We start from the raw sequence: 13,942 nt of genomic DNA, 5'->3' as shown, positions 1-13,942 counted from the left end.
CTTTTTTTAAAAACAATATGTGTTTTAAAAGCAACTTTTTTTTTTAAAGACGCAGAAAGCGGGAAAAAGAAATGAAAAGTTTGGAATCAAGATGGCGGCGACTCACCTTGGTTCAGAACGATAAGGCCCGCCCACACACACACCGATTGGTCGATCGTCAGGTCACTGAAGCGTAGGATTGGTCAATCGTCCCGTCACTCGACTCTAGGAGGGCCCGCCCGCACGCGCCAGGAACCCGCCCCTGCCACGCAGCAATTGGTCGACCGTCGGGTCGCTCGACCGTACGATTGGTCGACCTTAATGTCACTCTATTGCTAATGAGCGGATAATGAGATGCTAATGAGCGGAATTTTGAACGTTTTTTGGATACCGCAGGCGCAATTTTTGTCTCGCCGAAACGTAAATACGCTTATGACCGTTCCAGAATCGTAAGCTTTCTTTTGATGTAACGCACGTGTAGGTACGCTCTATAGCTTTAGAGTGTATAGCCGGACAGACACACCGAAGGACAGACAGACAGACAGAGAGATGGACAGACAGACAGATGTATCCTTTTATATATATATAAGATGGGACACTGTATGTAAGCATTTCTGTAAACATCTTATAATGGGAAAACTGAATGGAAACACTTTGTCATCACAATGTGTTGATGAACCAATCAAATCACTCAAAATGCGTTTTTTGAGGAAAAAAGAATCTGCCATTTATTTCCTCAGTAACCAGAATTCGGATGTCCAAAATAAGATTTTAAATTAAATACAAATTCAAACAAATTACTTATTTCAAAATAATATGATCAATTGAATTTGTTTTTGTGCCTTTTAACACCTTCATTAAAGTGGTTAGCACTGTTGCCTCACAGCGCCAGGGACCCGGGTTCAAATCTGGCCTCGGGTGAATGTCTGTGTGGAGTTTGCACATTCTCCCCGTGTTTGCGTGGGTTTTCTCTGGGTGCCCCGGTTTCCTCCCACAGGGCTTGTGTGGGATGGCTGTTGGTGTAGGGACCGGGTGCTAGGGTTTGGATGATCAGCCATGATCTCGTTGAATGGCGGAGCAGGCTCGAAGGGCCGAATGGCCTACTCCTGCTCCTATCTTCTATGTTTCTATGTTTACTTGAAGGCCTCAGCCTCTCCTAAAAGCCTGGGCTTTGACTTGATAGTTTTGCCCAGAAAGCAGATCCTGCAGTATGCACAATTTCTCGGGTTACCTATCCTAGCATTCTATGCTAAATGCTATCCTAGCATTTAAGCTAAATGATAAAATATTTCTCTTTCATTCTCCAATAAAATTCAGTTGTTTTTTCAGAATTGTTTGAAGAAAAGCTAGAGGACAAATTTCAAAAAGCATTATTCAGTTGAACATTACACAGAGTATTTTTTAAATAGAGAGAAGGTTGCTTGTGTTGGTGGGAGACACAGAGAAAAAAATGACACTTTACTCATTACACATTTGTAGCTTTAAGTTATGTTCAAATTCTGAATACTCTATTCTAAATTCTTTATAAACTTCAGAAAGTATATTAGGTTGAGAGAGACAGATACGTAGATTTTGGTCTTCATTGCCTGGGCGGTAATTTGGCCAAGTGGATCACACACCCTTTAGAGAACCTGCCTGATTTTTCATTCCATTAATTTCAATGGAATGATAATCAGGTGGCTTCTGTAAAGGGCATACAATCCATACCGTCAGGTTACTGCCCATTTGATGAAGATCAAAATCTATCCTAGCACTGGGGGATAGTGCTACCAAAACATGGGATTGCCCCAAATGCAGCTAAACCTCACAACGTTACCCAGTACTGCTAAATAGTAGGAGGCCTAAAATTCATGGGGCTAACTTCCTGCCATAACTGCTCAATAGGAACTTCTGTTGCTGACCCACCAGACTATGCAGGGTCAGGGGAGGTTCTCCAAGTCAGATAGTCCCAGCTGGCACCCAGGAGTTCATCTAGGAAGTCTGCCAGAAAAAAGGGAATGGACATTTGGCTCTGGCAAGCAGCCTACAGGGCCTGCCAGCACACTCGGCCTGCAAGGAACCAAGGAGAACTGCAGTTGATCTGCTTTATAAAGGGACCAAAAAAATCTAAATATCAGTCAATATCTTCAAAGGCCCAGACTAGATCCCATGCCTGGGCCCCCAGGCTTTGCTTCTTCTCACCTGACGTATGGCCTGATGGTGGATTTCTCAGCTGGGACCAAGGCCCAGCCTGGCAGTTCCCTTCCTGTTACAGATAAGCTTGTTTGGGGTGGACAGAGGTTCTATCCCAAATGAGACCCCTGGAAACTGACAGCAGAACCTTGGACTGAGTGTTTTTGGTCCCGGCCTATTTCTTTTGGACCTTCTGCTGCACTCTCTCCCGACTTAATGGCAGGAGTGCACCAGATGGCGCATGAAAATTTGGGGCCCCAGATATCTTAACTCCATCATGATGTGTATTATTAACTTTAATTTTATCCCTCATCAGTTTTAAATAGGTATGGTAAAGACTATTTACAGTTTTCATAAAATAATGGACAGTTGCAGATTTCAAAGCACCAGTAAAAATAGAACTTGACTTATTCAGTCACTGTAAATCGATGCTATTCACTACATAGCATAAGCACCTTCATCCTTGTAGAACAATATATCCTTTAATTCACCGTGAACTATGCCATGACAGATCTGCTAGTAGTTATGATAAATCTGTGTTTGTAAAGTAGTTGTTAATGGTTCTGTGTATCCACCTTCAGATATTGCTATTGGAGCACCTTATGATGTAAATGGCAAAGTTTTCATATACCATGGGTCTGGTTCTGGAATAAATACAAAACCTGCTCAGGTAAGAACTATCGCCAAAGTTGCACGTTTGTAGAGATTTTGTAGTTTGTACATAAAGTATTGTTACCGATAGGAAAAACAGTTTGAAAACCAGTTTACTCAATTGTACAACAAAATTGTGACAAACATACACTTTTAGTCGGTTGAATTTTTAACTTGGGTGTTAAACCTTTCACATGCTATTCCTAGCAATACAAAATACAAGATCACACAAAGTATTTTTCAACAGTGAAGCCATCAGCTAAGACCAGGCAGTTTGGCCACAAGAACTCCATAACGTGCGAGTTTCTACAATCAACATGAGTAAAGTGTTAACCTTGAATTGACCAGAACATCGTAAGCATCTTTGCCATTGTCAAAGATTGTCTATCCCTTTGATTATGGACGAATAGCTGTTTAATGTAATTATGAGAGATGTAACTGTTGGTCACCCTTTGTTTGTTTCAGTACCACTACAGAGGTGGTCCCATGTCATCTTGATGCAGAACAAAGGCTCAGATACCAGCCTGGGATAGTGGATTTGTTTGACAGCTGTATTTGAGAGCTTTAAGAAGGGAGCAGGCTCATTTATTGACTTTAGCCCTTTTTAACAGACCGCTCGGTGGTCAGAGGTCTCCTGTTACAGAATTATATCAGGTGTCATGAGTCAATATACAGGGAATTTCAGTCTTGTAGTCAGCAGCCTAAGCACTGCCAGTGTTTTAAAGTTTCAGGCCAACCAGCAGAAATAGTTGCACTAGATTTCAAATGGTAGCCTGTTCTACATGGTTAAAAGTGAGTCTGCATTTTGAAGTCAGTGGGATCATTTTGACATTGTATGATAGTGTAAAACGGGTGATAGCTCATTGGCAGCCCAATTTACATCTCTCCTGATTTTTATTTCCATTGTCTTCACTATATAAGTTACCCCCAATATTTGGAGAGAACGTGAGTGGCGGCTTTATTATTTTATGCATCGAGTAATGTACGTTGCCTTTGTATTTTTTACTGATCATCTGTATTGTGCAAATAAGACCACTTTTTGGTTCAAAACCTGAGTCTCAGTCTGGAAAGAATATATATTGTCCACTTTTAAAGAGAAAGAATCATGTGGCTGCATGTGATACCTTCCAGTAAGCAGTGTGCAGATTAAGGATTCTGTTATGATCCCTGGGCCTCACGATTGTTTACCTAGATATTGGTCAGCAAAAGCTATGCTCCAGATCATAGGGGATTCAAGGTTTGCTTACTGGAGTGACTAGTGATGTTGAACTCGAGAAAAAAACTAGTATAATTGCCCAGAAATGTGACAAATAGATACCAGGTATTATAGCTGAATTATATTCTCATAATGTGACAGAGACTGTAGGTCCCACATTGGACTAATCAGTCACCTGCGAACTCATTTTTAATGTGGAAGCAAGTCATCCTCGGTTCCGAGGGACTGCCTAAGAAGAAGATTCTCATAACACAGATTGAAAAGTTTGTTTTTGTCAAAAGTCATAACTATATATCTCATACAATAGCAAAATACTGCAGATGCTGGAAATCTGAAATAACAACAGAAAATGCTGAAAACACTCAGCAGGCCAGGCAGCATCTGTAGAGAGAGAAACAGAGTTAATGTTTCAGGTCGATGACCCTTCATCAGAACTGGAACAAGTTGGAGATGTAACAGGTTTTAACTATACATCTCTTTAGTTTGCTGGTAATTTTGATTTTGAGCTCAAAAACTATTTGGAAATGGCAGATGAGGAACATTAGTTGCTTTGTTATTTTCTGGATTTATGTATAGTCTAGATGGCTTTTGCAGCAAAATAAATGGCAGAATGTTTGAATGAAGATCCTTTTTGCAGTGTAAGGTTTACATGCTGCATTTGCTAACACATTTGGATTGCGATGATACTGTCATATCCAAGTGCTGTTCAGCTTTAGATGTCCAGTGATGTAAAAAGACTACTGAGCACTTGGTTTGGGTATAAAACAAGGCTTTAATCAACTGTTTCACAACCATGAGATTCTAGTTACATCACTAGTTCCTGGTTACAAAAACGTCCTGGGAAAGCTGGGCCCATGCCCGAGTAGTTATACTCCTTGGACAGCGCCAACAGCTGGCCGCCCAGTGTTACTTCATGAGTCATTTCTTCATGAATGATAAGATTCATGACATCCAGCTCATGGCATTTTCTGAGACTTGCCAGCTATTGCTGTTCTAGATATATAGTTTATTCCATTAGTTGACAATCTAAAAGTAAAATGTAATCAATTCTGATCATTTTTATCTCTCCTTTCCTTCCTTCCGTTCCTTTCCTCCTTCCTTCCAGGTTCTCGATGGGAAAAATTTACCTGTCACTCACTTTGGCTACTCTCTTGCGGGCAATCTGGATCTAGATGAAAACCACTATCCTGACCTGGCTGTTGGATCACTTAGTGATGCAGTCTTTATGTACAGGTGAGATATTTTGCAGTAGCGTTGTTAAGAGTATAATATCTGGATCACACAACACTTGCAATTCTAAAAAATATTGGTTTTGAAAATCCTTGGGCTTCCGGCATACTGGGGCAGAAGTTGGGCACTAGATGGTCAACAGGGTGGAGATTCGGGCAAGACCCGGAAATGCTCCCACGCTCCAAACCCACCCTTTTTTTGATGGGAAAATTCCAGCCCAAATCTTTGCCCAGAAGATCCTCTGCTGGCAGTTCCAGATGGGCCTGGAGCATGTAGAACTTCTGTCCAGCCCAAATCAACTCATGACATCAAAAGCTTTCATTCTACACATGTTCAGTTGGTGTGCAATGCCAATTGCCCTATCCTGCACATGAATGCCAGATACCCAGAAAGCTGACATGATTCCTTAATTATACAACAATCCACCGTACCAGCCCTCATGACAGCCATACACCAGCATGGTTGATTGGTGATCAGTGGTATCCTATGCTGTCTTCTGCACTCCAGGAACACCTGTGCCCCTTTAAATAGCTGCAATGTTTTACATGCTGTACCTCTGACTTTCCCTCTCTCCCAGTGGCAATAAACATATTAGGAGCAGTATTACTGCACCAAACCTGCCCTGCATACATAATGAGGGCCCCAGTCAGAAATTGTACTGGGTTAGCAGCAGAATCACATGGGTGGGAGTTAGTCCTGCTCCACAACTAACATACCAATGGGAGGATAATTTAACCCTAGGGAACAACCTCATAGCTCTTGTCTGAAGGTGAATGTCTCTCTTGTGTCTCAGTATCCAGAATTAGACACAGTGCTCGATGTGCAGTCTGACCAGAGTATTATAAAGTTTGATCATAGTCTACAGTTTTGGCTATGTAGTTCAATATTCTATTGGCCTTGTTGATTGCTGCTCTGCATTAGTTGGACATCTTGAGCATTGGGACAACTAAGTTCTCTTTCAGTTCATCCTTAGCTAATTCAACAGCATTCATGGAGTACATATTTCACTTATTTGTCCTTCCTATGTGCAGTATTTCAAAATTTCATCTGCTATTGTTCTGCTCACTTACATATTTTATCCTGCTCATTCTGTAACTTCTGGGCTGCCTCTTCCACTTCCAATGTTCCTCCGAATTTGGTATCATCTGCAAATCTGACTACTTTGCATTGAGTTTCTGAACCCAGGTCATTTATGTAAATTAGAAACAGTAGTGGTTCTAACATTTCCCCTTGGGGCACCCTGCTCAGTACTTCCCCCTTACTCTGATATAACGTCTCTGACGAGTACTGCTTTTATTTTAATTAATGGCCTTTCGTGTGGAACTTTACCAAACACTTTTTGGAAATTGAGGTACATCGTAGGACTTGCCACAGTCCACTTGGAATGTTACTTGTTCAAAGCAGTCACGGATGCTGGTCTGACAGAATCTTCCCCTTTTGAATCCATGTTGACAGCTGGTTACTAGGTTATTATTGTACAGATAACCCTCAGGTTCATTCCTGATGATCAATTCATTATTTTACGCAGAAGTGAAGTGAGCGTAATGGATCTGTAGTTGTCTGAATCTATTTTGTCACACCTTTTCTGAATATTAGCACCATGTTAGCCTGTTTCCAATTTACTGGTATCCCCAGTGTCTGTTGGCTCAATCATGATGATCATTAGTGCCTCATAAATCTCCTCCCTAGTCTCTCTCAGCACACTGGGATAAATACCATCTATCCCTGATGATTTATTTTTGAGCTCTTTTAGCCTTTATAGGATTTCTATCATTTATATAAAAGTTGTTGATTTTACTTAGGCATTTAATTTACTCTTCTTCTTACTTAGGGCACGGCCTGTTATAGAAATCATAAAGAAAGTCACTACTTCACCCCCGAATATTGATATTAATGAAAAAAATTGCCCGAATCATCAAGGATTTTGGTAAGTAATTAAAAACAACAAAAAGCATCTACCTATCTACATTTATTTAAGATCTCCTGTTGTGTTGCTCACTGTTGTATAATCCACTGGTGTGGTTCCCTGTTGTATAATACACGAGCTGAGGAGCAGCAGCTAGTGACAGGTGCAGGTCGGGGGGTGGGAGAGGGAGGGTTCTGGCCAAAGCTGCAGACTGGCGGTTCACAGATAGCTTTCAGGCTGCAGGTGGTGTCTGGCAGATGCAGGACGTATGATATTTCTGTTTAATATCAAATACACCCCTGGATGCTTCTTTTCTTGCCTTTACCAATATGGCGGTCGGCTAATTTCCGACTTGGAATGTGCACACGCACGCCACCCACCATATTGGATGCTTTGATGCCCAGTTTACACCTGTAAAATGGATGTGGCATCAACCAATTTCTAGAGTGTTCCCAAAGTGATGGCTGAAGCTGCTTGATACCAGGCAAGTTATATACTTTGAAGTTTGAACTGAGACAAAGAAAGATCAAAACGCTGCTTCCACACCTGCCAATCACAAATAGGTTTTAAAGACATACACACTGCAAGACAAGATATCAACCATGTAAATCACAATCCTTCAGGTATAGCTAGACTGTGAGAGTCTTGCTTACAGGGCCCCTTGATAGCATATTTGCAAATGTCAGGACAGAAATGTATGGCCTGGTGACCAATATTTACTGTTTCTAACATTTGAGTGAACCTTGCGTTAAGGGATCTATTAGAGGTGATTCTGAAGTTACACAGGCACGTGAGACAGATAATATTTCATATACAGGCAGGTTGCTTCCCTATAATCAAATTAAAGTGACGACAAACTGGCCAACTAGCAAAACCTTCTAAGGAAATATTTAAAAATATATTTGAAAGAAGACGGATCTTCCATCCATCACAACATACTCAATCTCAAGTTTTTTTTAAATAGTTTTTTTCAACATATTTGATCTTTGGTAACTGAAGCGAGATTAGCCCATACCTTTTGCAATCCCCTTCCCTAAACTCAAGTACATGCATGAGTTTCCGTTGTAGGCTCTTCATGACTTGATTGTTGATTTCACCTGTCAAATCAAGGAAGACCCACAGCAGAAACTTACATGCTAACAAGTCTCACACACCCAGGCACTCGAAAGATTGTGAATACTAAATGAAAAAAAATAAAAGTCAGGCTGGAAACTGACAGACAGAGGGTAATAGTAGGGAGACTGGCTAGCAATAGTTGTAGAGTTGGGGATGGATTGAGCAGAGAGGCTGGATTGGGATCCAGTTTGGTAGGCCAGAGAGGCTGGAACAGACATAGAAGCTCAGCAAATCAAGACCTCGAGATGCAGCCATGCTTCAAAGTGAGATGCAAGCTGGGCAGAGCAGATTGGGGACTGAACAACTGGAAGAGAACAGTTCAACTTGGGGGAAACTGCTAAAAATAACTAAATTATTAAAAAAACTTTAAATGGCTGTTTTATATGCTCTTCTGAGGATCTGATTGTTCTCTGATGTGTGGTTAGCATGGAGTAATCTGGAAAGCTGGATGTTCAAGGCTAACTGCAGTATTACTATGTTACAGGCCACTCATACAAAGCTTTTATGGATAGATTCATATTTGACAAATGGGTAGAAATTGAATATCTGTTCTACCAATCTAAATAATAGTCTAAACGAGGCACTTCTTTCATCCCATCTATTCCCCATTTGCCAAATATGAAGTTAGATCCATACTGCGACTCCAGAATTTAGATTGTTTTCTAATCTGTTGTTTTTAACTCCCCGTTCCAGTAGTAATTTACTGATGCATTATTCTCAGGTTTCTTTGTTTCCAATACAATATGTTTTTCTTTGCAGTGTGACTGTCAGAGCATGCTTTCAGTACACAGCTCACCCCAGTGGTTTCAATCCCAGGATAAGTAAGTGAAAGAGAAATCTCCCACACCGTTTTTGTATTTTTATTTTTAGCTCTTGAGTTATTAATATGATTATTTCCCTATTTAGCTGTAGGCTACCTGCTTGAAGCTGACACTGAAAGAAAAAAGATGGGTCTGCAGTCAAGAGTGTCATTTATTAATCAAACCCGTGATCATGGTTACCAGCTCTCTGGCAATATTGTATTGGACATGCAAAACAAAGAGAAGTGTATCATCGAAATACTGCAGCTTCACGTGAGAACTTTTTAACATTAAACATTTAGTCAGTCTTTTTATATTAGTGACTGGGCTATACCCATATTAAAATAATCTTTACATACACCTTAAAGGTGTTAAACCATCCTAGAAATGAACTGCAGCACATTAAGTTTTTCAGCCAGTACATTTGTTAGATCTTCAGTTAATAAATGAAGGACTACAAATACTGGAGGCTGTGTGATGCACTGAACAAAAGCACTGCCTTTTCATTTCTGTGACCCGGCTTTCAGCTATAAAGGATCTATTTGAATTGAATTTCGGTAGCGTTAACTCAGTCTTGAATGCATCTGCGTTTATTGATCCAAACTACTCAAATGGGCAGTCTGACTTTGAGGATGGCTGGTATAGGAAATTGAGAAAACCCACACTGGTGCAATAATGGGTCCTCTTCTAAGGTTCAGCGATGGTGTTGGGAAAACAGAGAGAGCATTACTCCCTCTCTGGCCTATACTATACTTGATCTGTGTGTATTTGATGCTGGAGGGCCTTGATTTATCACGGCTCTGCTGGCAATGTGGATCCTCACTGGTGGTGGGCGTCGGTCATACAACTGGAATTTGTGACCTCGTCCACTTGATTCACAGTGAGCCTAATATTCACACACAGTTTTGAAAGACACAGAGGGTGTGCTACAGGGATGCAGGAGCCTCAATATGAAATTTTTAGGGAAATGAGATCCCAAACTTAATTTCCCATCTTTGAGCGAGACTCCATCGCTGCACGCAGCTCACCTTTATAAAACTGGCCCATAACCAGGAAACTGGCTTTGCAGTGCTTTTTAAAGAAAGTTTCTGTTTCTTAAAAATTTGTTCACGGGATGTGGGTGACATTTATTGCCCATCCCTAGTTGCCCCAAGGACGTGGTGTTGAGACTTAGCCTTGAACCGCTGCAGTCCTCGTGCTGCTGTCACAGTGATGTTGGGAAGAGGATTCCAGGATATTGACCCAGCGACGATGAACGGACAGTGATGCATTTCCAAGTCAGAATGTGCCTGACTTGGAGGTGATGTTCCCACAATATTCTGGCCTAGTCCTTCTCAGTGGTAGAGATCGTGTGGAGGGAAGTGCTGTCATAGTAACCTTGCTGAGTTGTTGCAGTACATACTGCATCTATAGTGATGGAGGGGATTGATACTGAGTCCAGTGGCATGGGGCTGTCTAAGCGACGTTCGCTGTCCTGGATGGTGTCGAGCTTCTGGTGTTGTTTTGGTTTCACCCATCCAGTGAGTGGTAAATATTCCATCACACACCAGCCTTAAGTGTTGTAAATGGTGGAGAGGCTTTGAGGGGTCAGGAGATGAGCTACCAGTCAGAGTACCCAGCCTCTGCCCTTTCTCTTCATAGCCACAGTATTGATATGGCTTGTCCATTTAAGCTTCTGGACAGTGATTCCCACCCCCCCCCCCCCTCCCCCCCTGTGGAGATGTTGATGGTGGGGGACTTAGTGATGATGGTACTTTTGTATGTTGTTAGAAGATGAGGTGTGAATGTTACCTGCCAAGCCCAAGCCTGAATATTGTACATGTCCGTCTTTCAGGTCCCTCCCAGAACTACTCCCTACCCTACAGACACTGTCCAGAAAAGGAGAAATAAAAGAACTATATTTATTTAGAGCTGTTAATGGTAGACATGTGCTCCAAGCCCTATGCTTCTGCTGGGTGACAACATAACATGTGTTTGTTCCAGTTCTTAACCTAAGAGTGTGTTGAAATACCCCCTGAGTGGGAGGAGCAACTATGGTGACAGGTTACTGTTCAGTTTGTGGCCTATTGGCATGCTTGTGACTTAGAATCTCTGAATCAGGAATGATGCAACAGTTGGAGCCATGTCTGACAACATAGTGGCTGCCAGTGCTTGCTCACTCTGGCAGTTGCTCAATCCTCTGAGGACCCTGGCTGGACCGTAGACACCTTGAGAGAATGCTGCCTTATTGGACCTATCAGTGCTGGGTACCCTAGCCAGATGACCTGCATTCAAACAATTCTTCCTCTCCTGCCACCTCTACTTACTTCTCCTCATTGAGCAACAGTCATTCATTTGATGCTCCTTTCTTACTTCTAGTATTTGTGCTGTTGGGGCATAAGTCTCTAGAGTCTACATTTTAGCCATTTGATGTTCCTTCACTTTATACATCCCTGTAGAGGAGTTTTGAATTGTCAGTCACATAGCGGCAGGTAATGGTCCTTGTACCAGTCTTCAAAATATAATATATAAACTGTCTGCAAGTTGATTGGCAGATTGTGGTGTATATCATAACCAGCTAACTGTTTCCACATGTACGACAGTTGTCAGTCAATCTGTGTACCTTATCAGCACCAGACTATGAAATTCATTCTGTTCTATATATTTCTAGAAAGGTGGCGATAAGGATCCAAATCCAAATTAATCCATTTTATTTTGTATTTTCAGGACAGTATCAAAGATAAGCTGCGCCCTATTGCCATATCGGTTGGAGTAAAGATCAAACAGTCTAGGCGCAAGAAAAGGCAGCATCCTAAGTTAATCGACTTGCTTCCTGTCCTCAGTGAGAGTGAGCCTCAGCGTACAGAGGTTAGGGTTCGCTTTGTTGTTTATGTTGTTTATAAAGCAGAAGGGTTTGTGGTTTCCTTCAATGTATTCGTTCTGCATTGTGAACTCGAACCACAATTCAATCTTATTTTTGCCTGTGTAACCAGCACTCTTAAAGAGTAGAAGAAGCAACCAAAGGGAATTGCCTTCTGTGTGAACCTTTACATAGGCCTAGAAATTCAGTTGTGTGCGCCAGCCACTAGCGCCTTAGGAGGAGGAGATGTGGGGTGCTAGGCAGCTAGCGGCCGGGCGCTGCGCGATCTGCGCCTCTCCCCAACTTCAGTAAAGGTTTAGCAGCGGCGCAAAGCCTTTGCGCGCGCTCAGCTGCGCGCGCAGATCCTGACGTTATTTCATCGTGCAACGCCCTTTGTGCGCCCCAAACCGGAAATTCAGTGGCGCCGGCCTATTGCGCGTCTGGTGCCCCTAGCGACTGGTGGAGGGGAACGGTTCCCAGTCGCTGCGGGGCGCGGGGGGGCGCTAATTAAAGGGCACTCCTCCTGCAGTAGAAATGGCAGCCATTTTGCATCACTCCTTCTTTGTGAGAGACGGATCTTTGCAGAGAGACAAAGGTAGAGAGCTTTCTGGTTTGGCTCAACACTCGCACAGGTACTTGTGGCTTCAGGCCACAGCTTTGCACTTGTCTTTAACTTCAGAGCCACAGCATTGACTGGAAACATATAATGGGGGCTGCAATGGGTGCAAACGTTGGCCTTCTCCATAGTCCTGGGCGTTGTCCAGATCAAGCAGCAGTGGTCAGGCCTTGCTTCAGGGCTGCAGTGTGCAGGGCATGGCAGGCAAACAAATCCACCCTCCCCCTTTAAGAGCTCACTGGCGCCAGAGTGTCTGCCGTCAATCAGCAACTCGCCGCACCTGCGCTGCGCCCGCCCTCGGGGGTTTCGCCCCGGGCCGCCGGCTTAGCGCCTAATGATAGTTGTGCATCGCCTGTTTTAGCGCAGCAGCAACCTCTTGGGGCGATGCCACTGAATATCGGCGAAGGTGGCGCGAAGTTGCGCCGGGCGCAAACTTTAGCGGTCGCCCGGCTGTAGCGCCCCAAATGTGGCTATACTGAATTTCTAGGCCATAGTCTTAACAAAAAATATATCTTACAGAGCATTAACGGTATATTCCTCAACTGAATTTTTTTCCTAATAGCATTTGTGTAGCAAATCAAATTTACATACAAAAATTAGGTAGGTATGATACTCCCCATAATTTGAACTGCAAATGCCAGTTACACAGGCAAAATACTTTGGTGTTCCTGTATGTTTATTTTGTCTTGGCTGCAAGAAATGTTCACATTTGAACCCCATTATAGTCAGCTTCCCAATCAACCATGGACAACACTGAGGTCTCTGGTTGCTCACCATGTAGCTTCATTAGGCTTGTTTCATACAAATGTTACTGGATTATACTGTCACAGATTGTCCTGGCCAATATCTATCCCTCAATTAACATCACAAAAGCAGATTATCTGGTCATTATCACATTGCTGTTTGTGGGAGCTTGCTGTGTGCAAACTGGCTGCCGCGTTTCCTACATTACAAAAGTGACTACACGTCAAAAGTACTTCATTGGCTGTAAAGCACTTGGGACGTCGTGAAAGGTGCTATATAAATGCAAGTCTTTTATTTTTATTAATATTTTGATACAGGTCCAATTTTTGAAGGAAGGTTGCGGGAATGACCACATTTGCCAGAGTAACCTTGAATTAAAATACCAATTTGGCTCCAGGGTTCAAAACCAGCAGGACAAGTTTGTTCCTTTACCTGTGTAAGTCTTTTTTATTTGACCTATTGTTGGTTTTTTATTCAACATTAAGCATGAAGTGGCACCGTAGACCTATTTGGTTAGATCTAGAATGATGTAGTTATAGAATAGGAACCCTTTCCCCTTCAGCACATGTGTGTGAACTCAGTAATAGTACAAATATGGTAGTCCAATTAAGTAAATTGAAGTTCATTTAAAAAAAATGTTTACAAGAAGTAATAAAAAGAAGTTACACCCAAC

The 13,942-nt window shown here is 42.3% G+C and overlaps 1 protein-coding gene across 3 annotated transcripts in view; it reads left to right on the top strand.

Annotated features, from left to right (window-relative positions):
- Positions 1–13,942, top strand: part of LOC147120367 (integrin alpha-6-like) — a 100,187-nt gene that overhangs the window by 69,634 nt on the left and 16,611 nt on the right. For all 3 annotated transcript variants that reach the window (XM_085986196.1, XM_085986194.1, XM_085986195.1), the window contains exons 8-14: positions 2,733–2,821; positions 5,124–5,251; positions 7,080–7,175; positions 9,030–9,091; positions 9,177–9,343; positions 11,777–11,917; positions 13,587–13,705. In XM_085986196.1, the coding sequence (XP_085842322.1) occupies positions 2,733–2,821; positions 5,124–5,251; positions 7,080–7,175; positions 9,030–9,091; positions 9,177–9,343; positions 11,777–11,917; positions 13,587–13,705 (802 nt within the window). The remainder of the gene's footprint in view (positions 1–2,732; positions 2,822–5,123; positions 5,252–7,079; positions 7,176–9,029; positions 9,092–9,176; positions 9,344–11,776; positions 11,918–13,586; positions 13,706–13,942) is intronic.

Source organism: Somniosus microcephalus, chromosome 4, assembly GCF_052327205.1.
Source record: "Somniosus microcephalus isolate GS21.2 chromosome 4, FLI_Smic_1.0, whole genome shotgun sequence".
NCBI classification, from domain to species: domain Eukaryota; kingdom Metazoa; phylum Chordata; class Chondrichthyes; order Squaliformes; family Somniosidae; genus Somniosus; species Somniosus microcephalus.
This window is presented reverse-complemented; position numbering and strand designations above follow the sequence as displayed.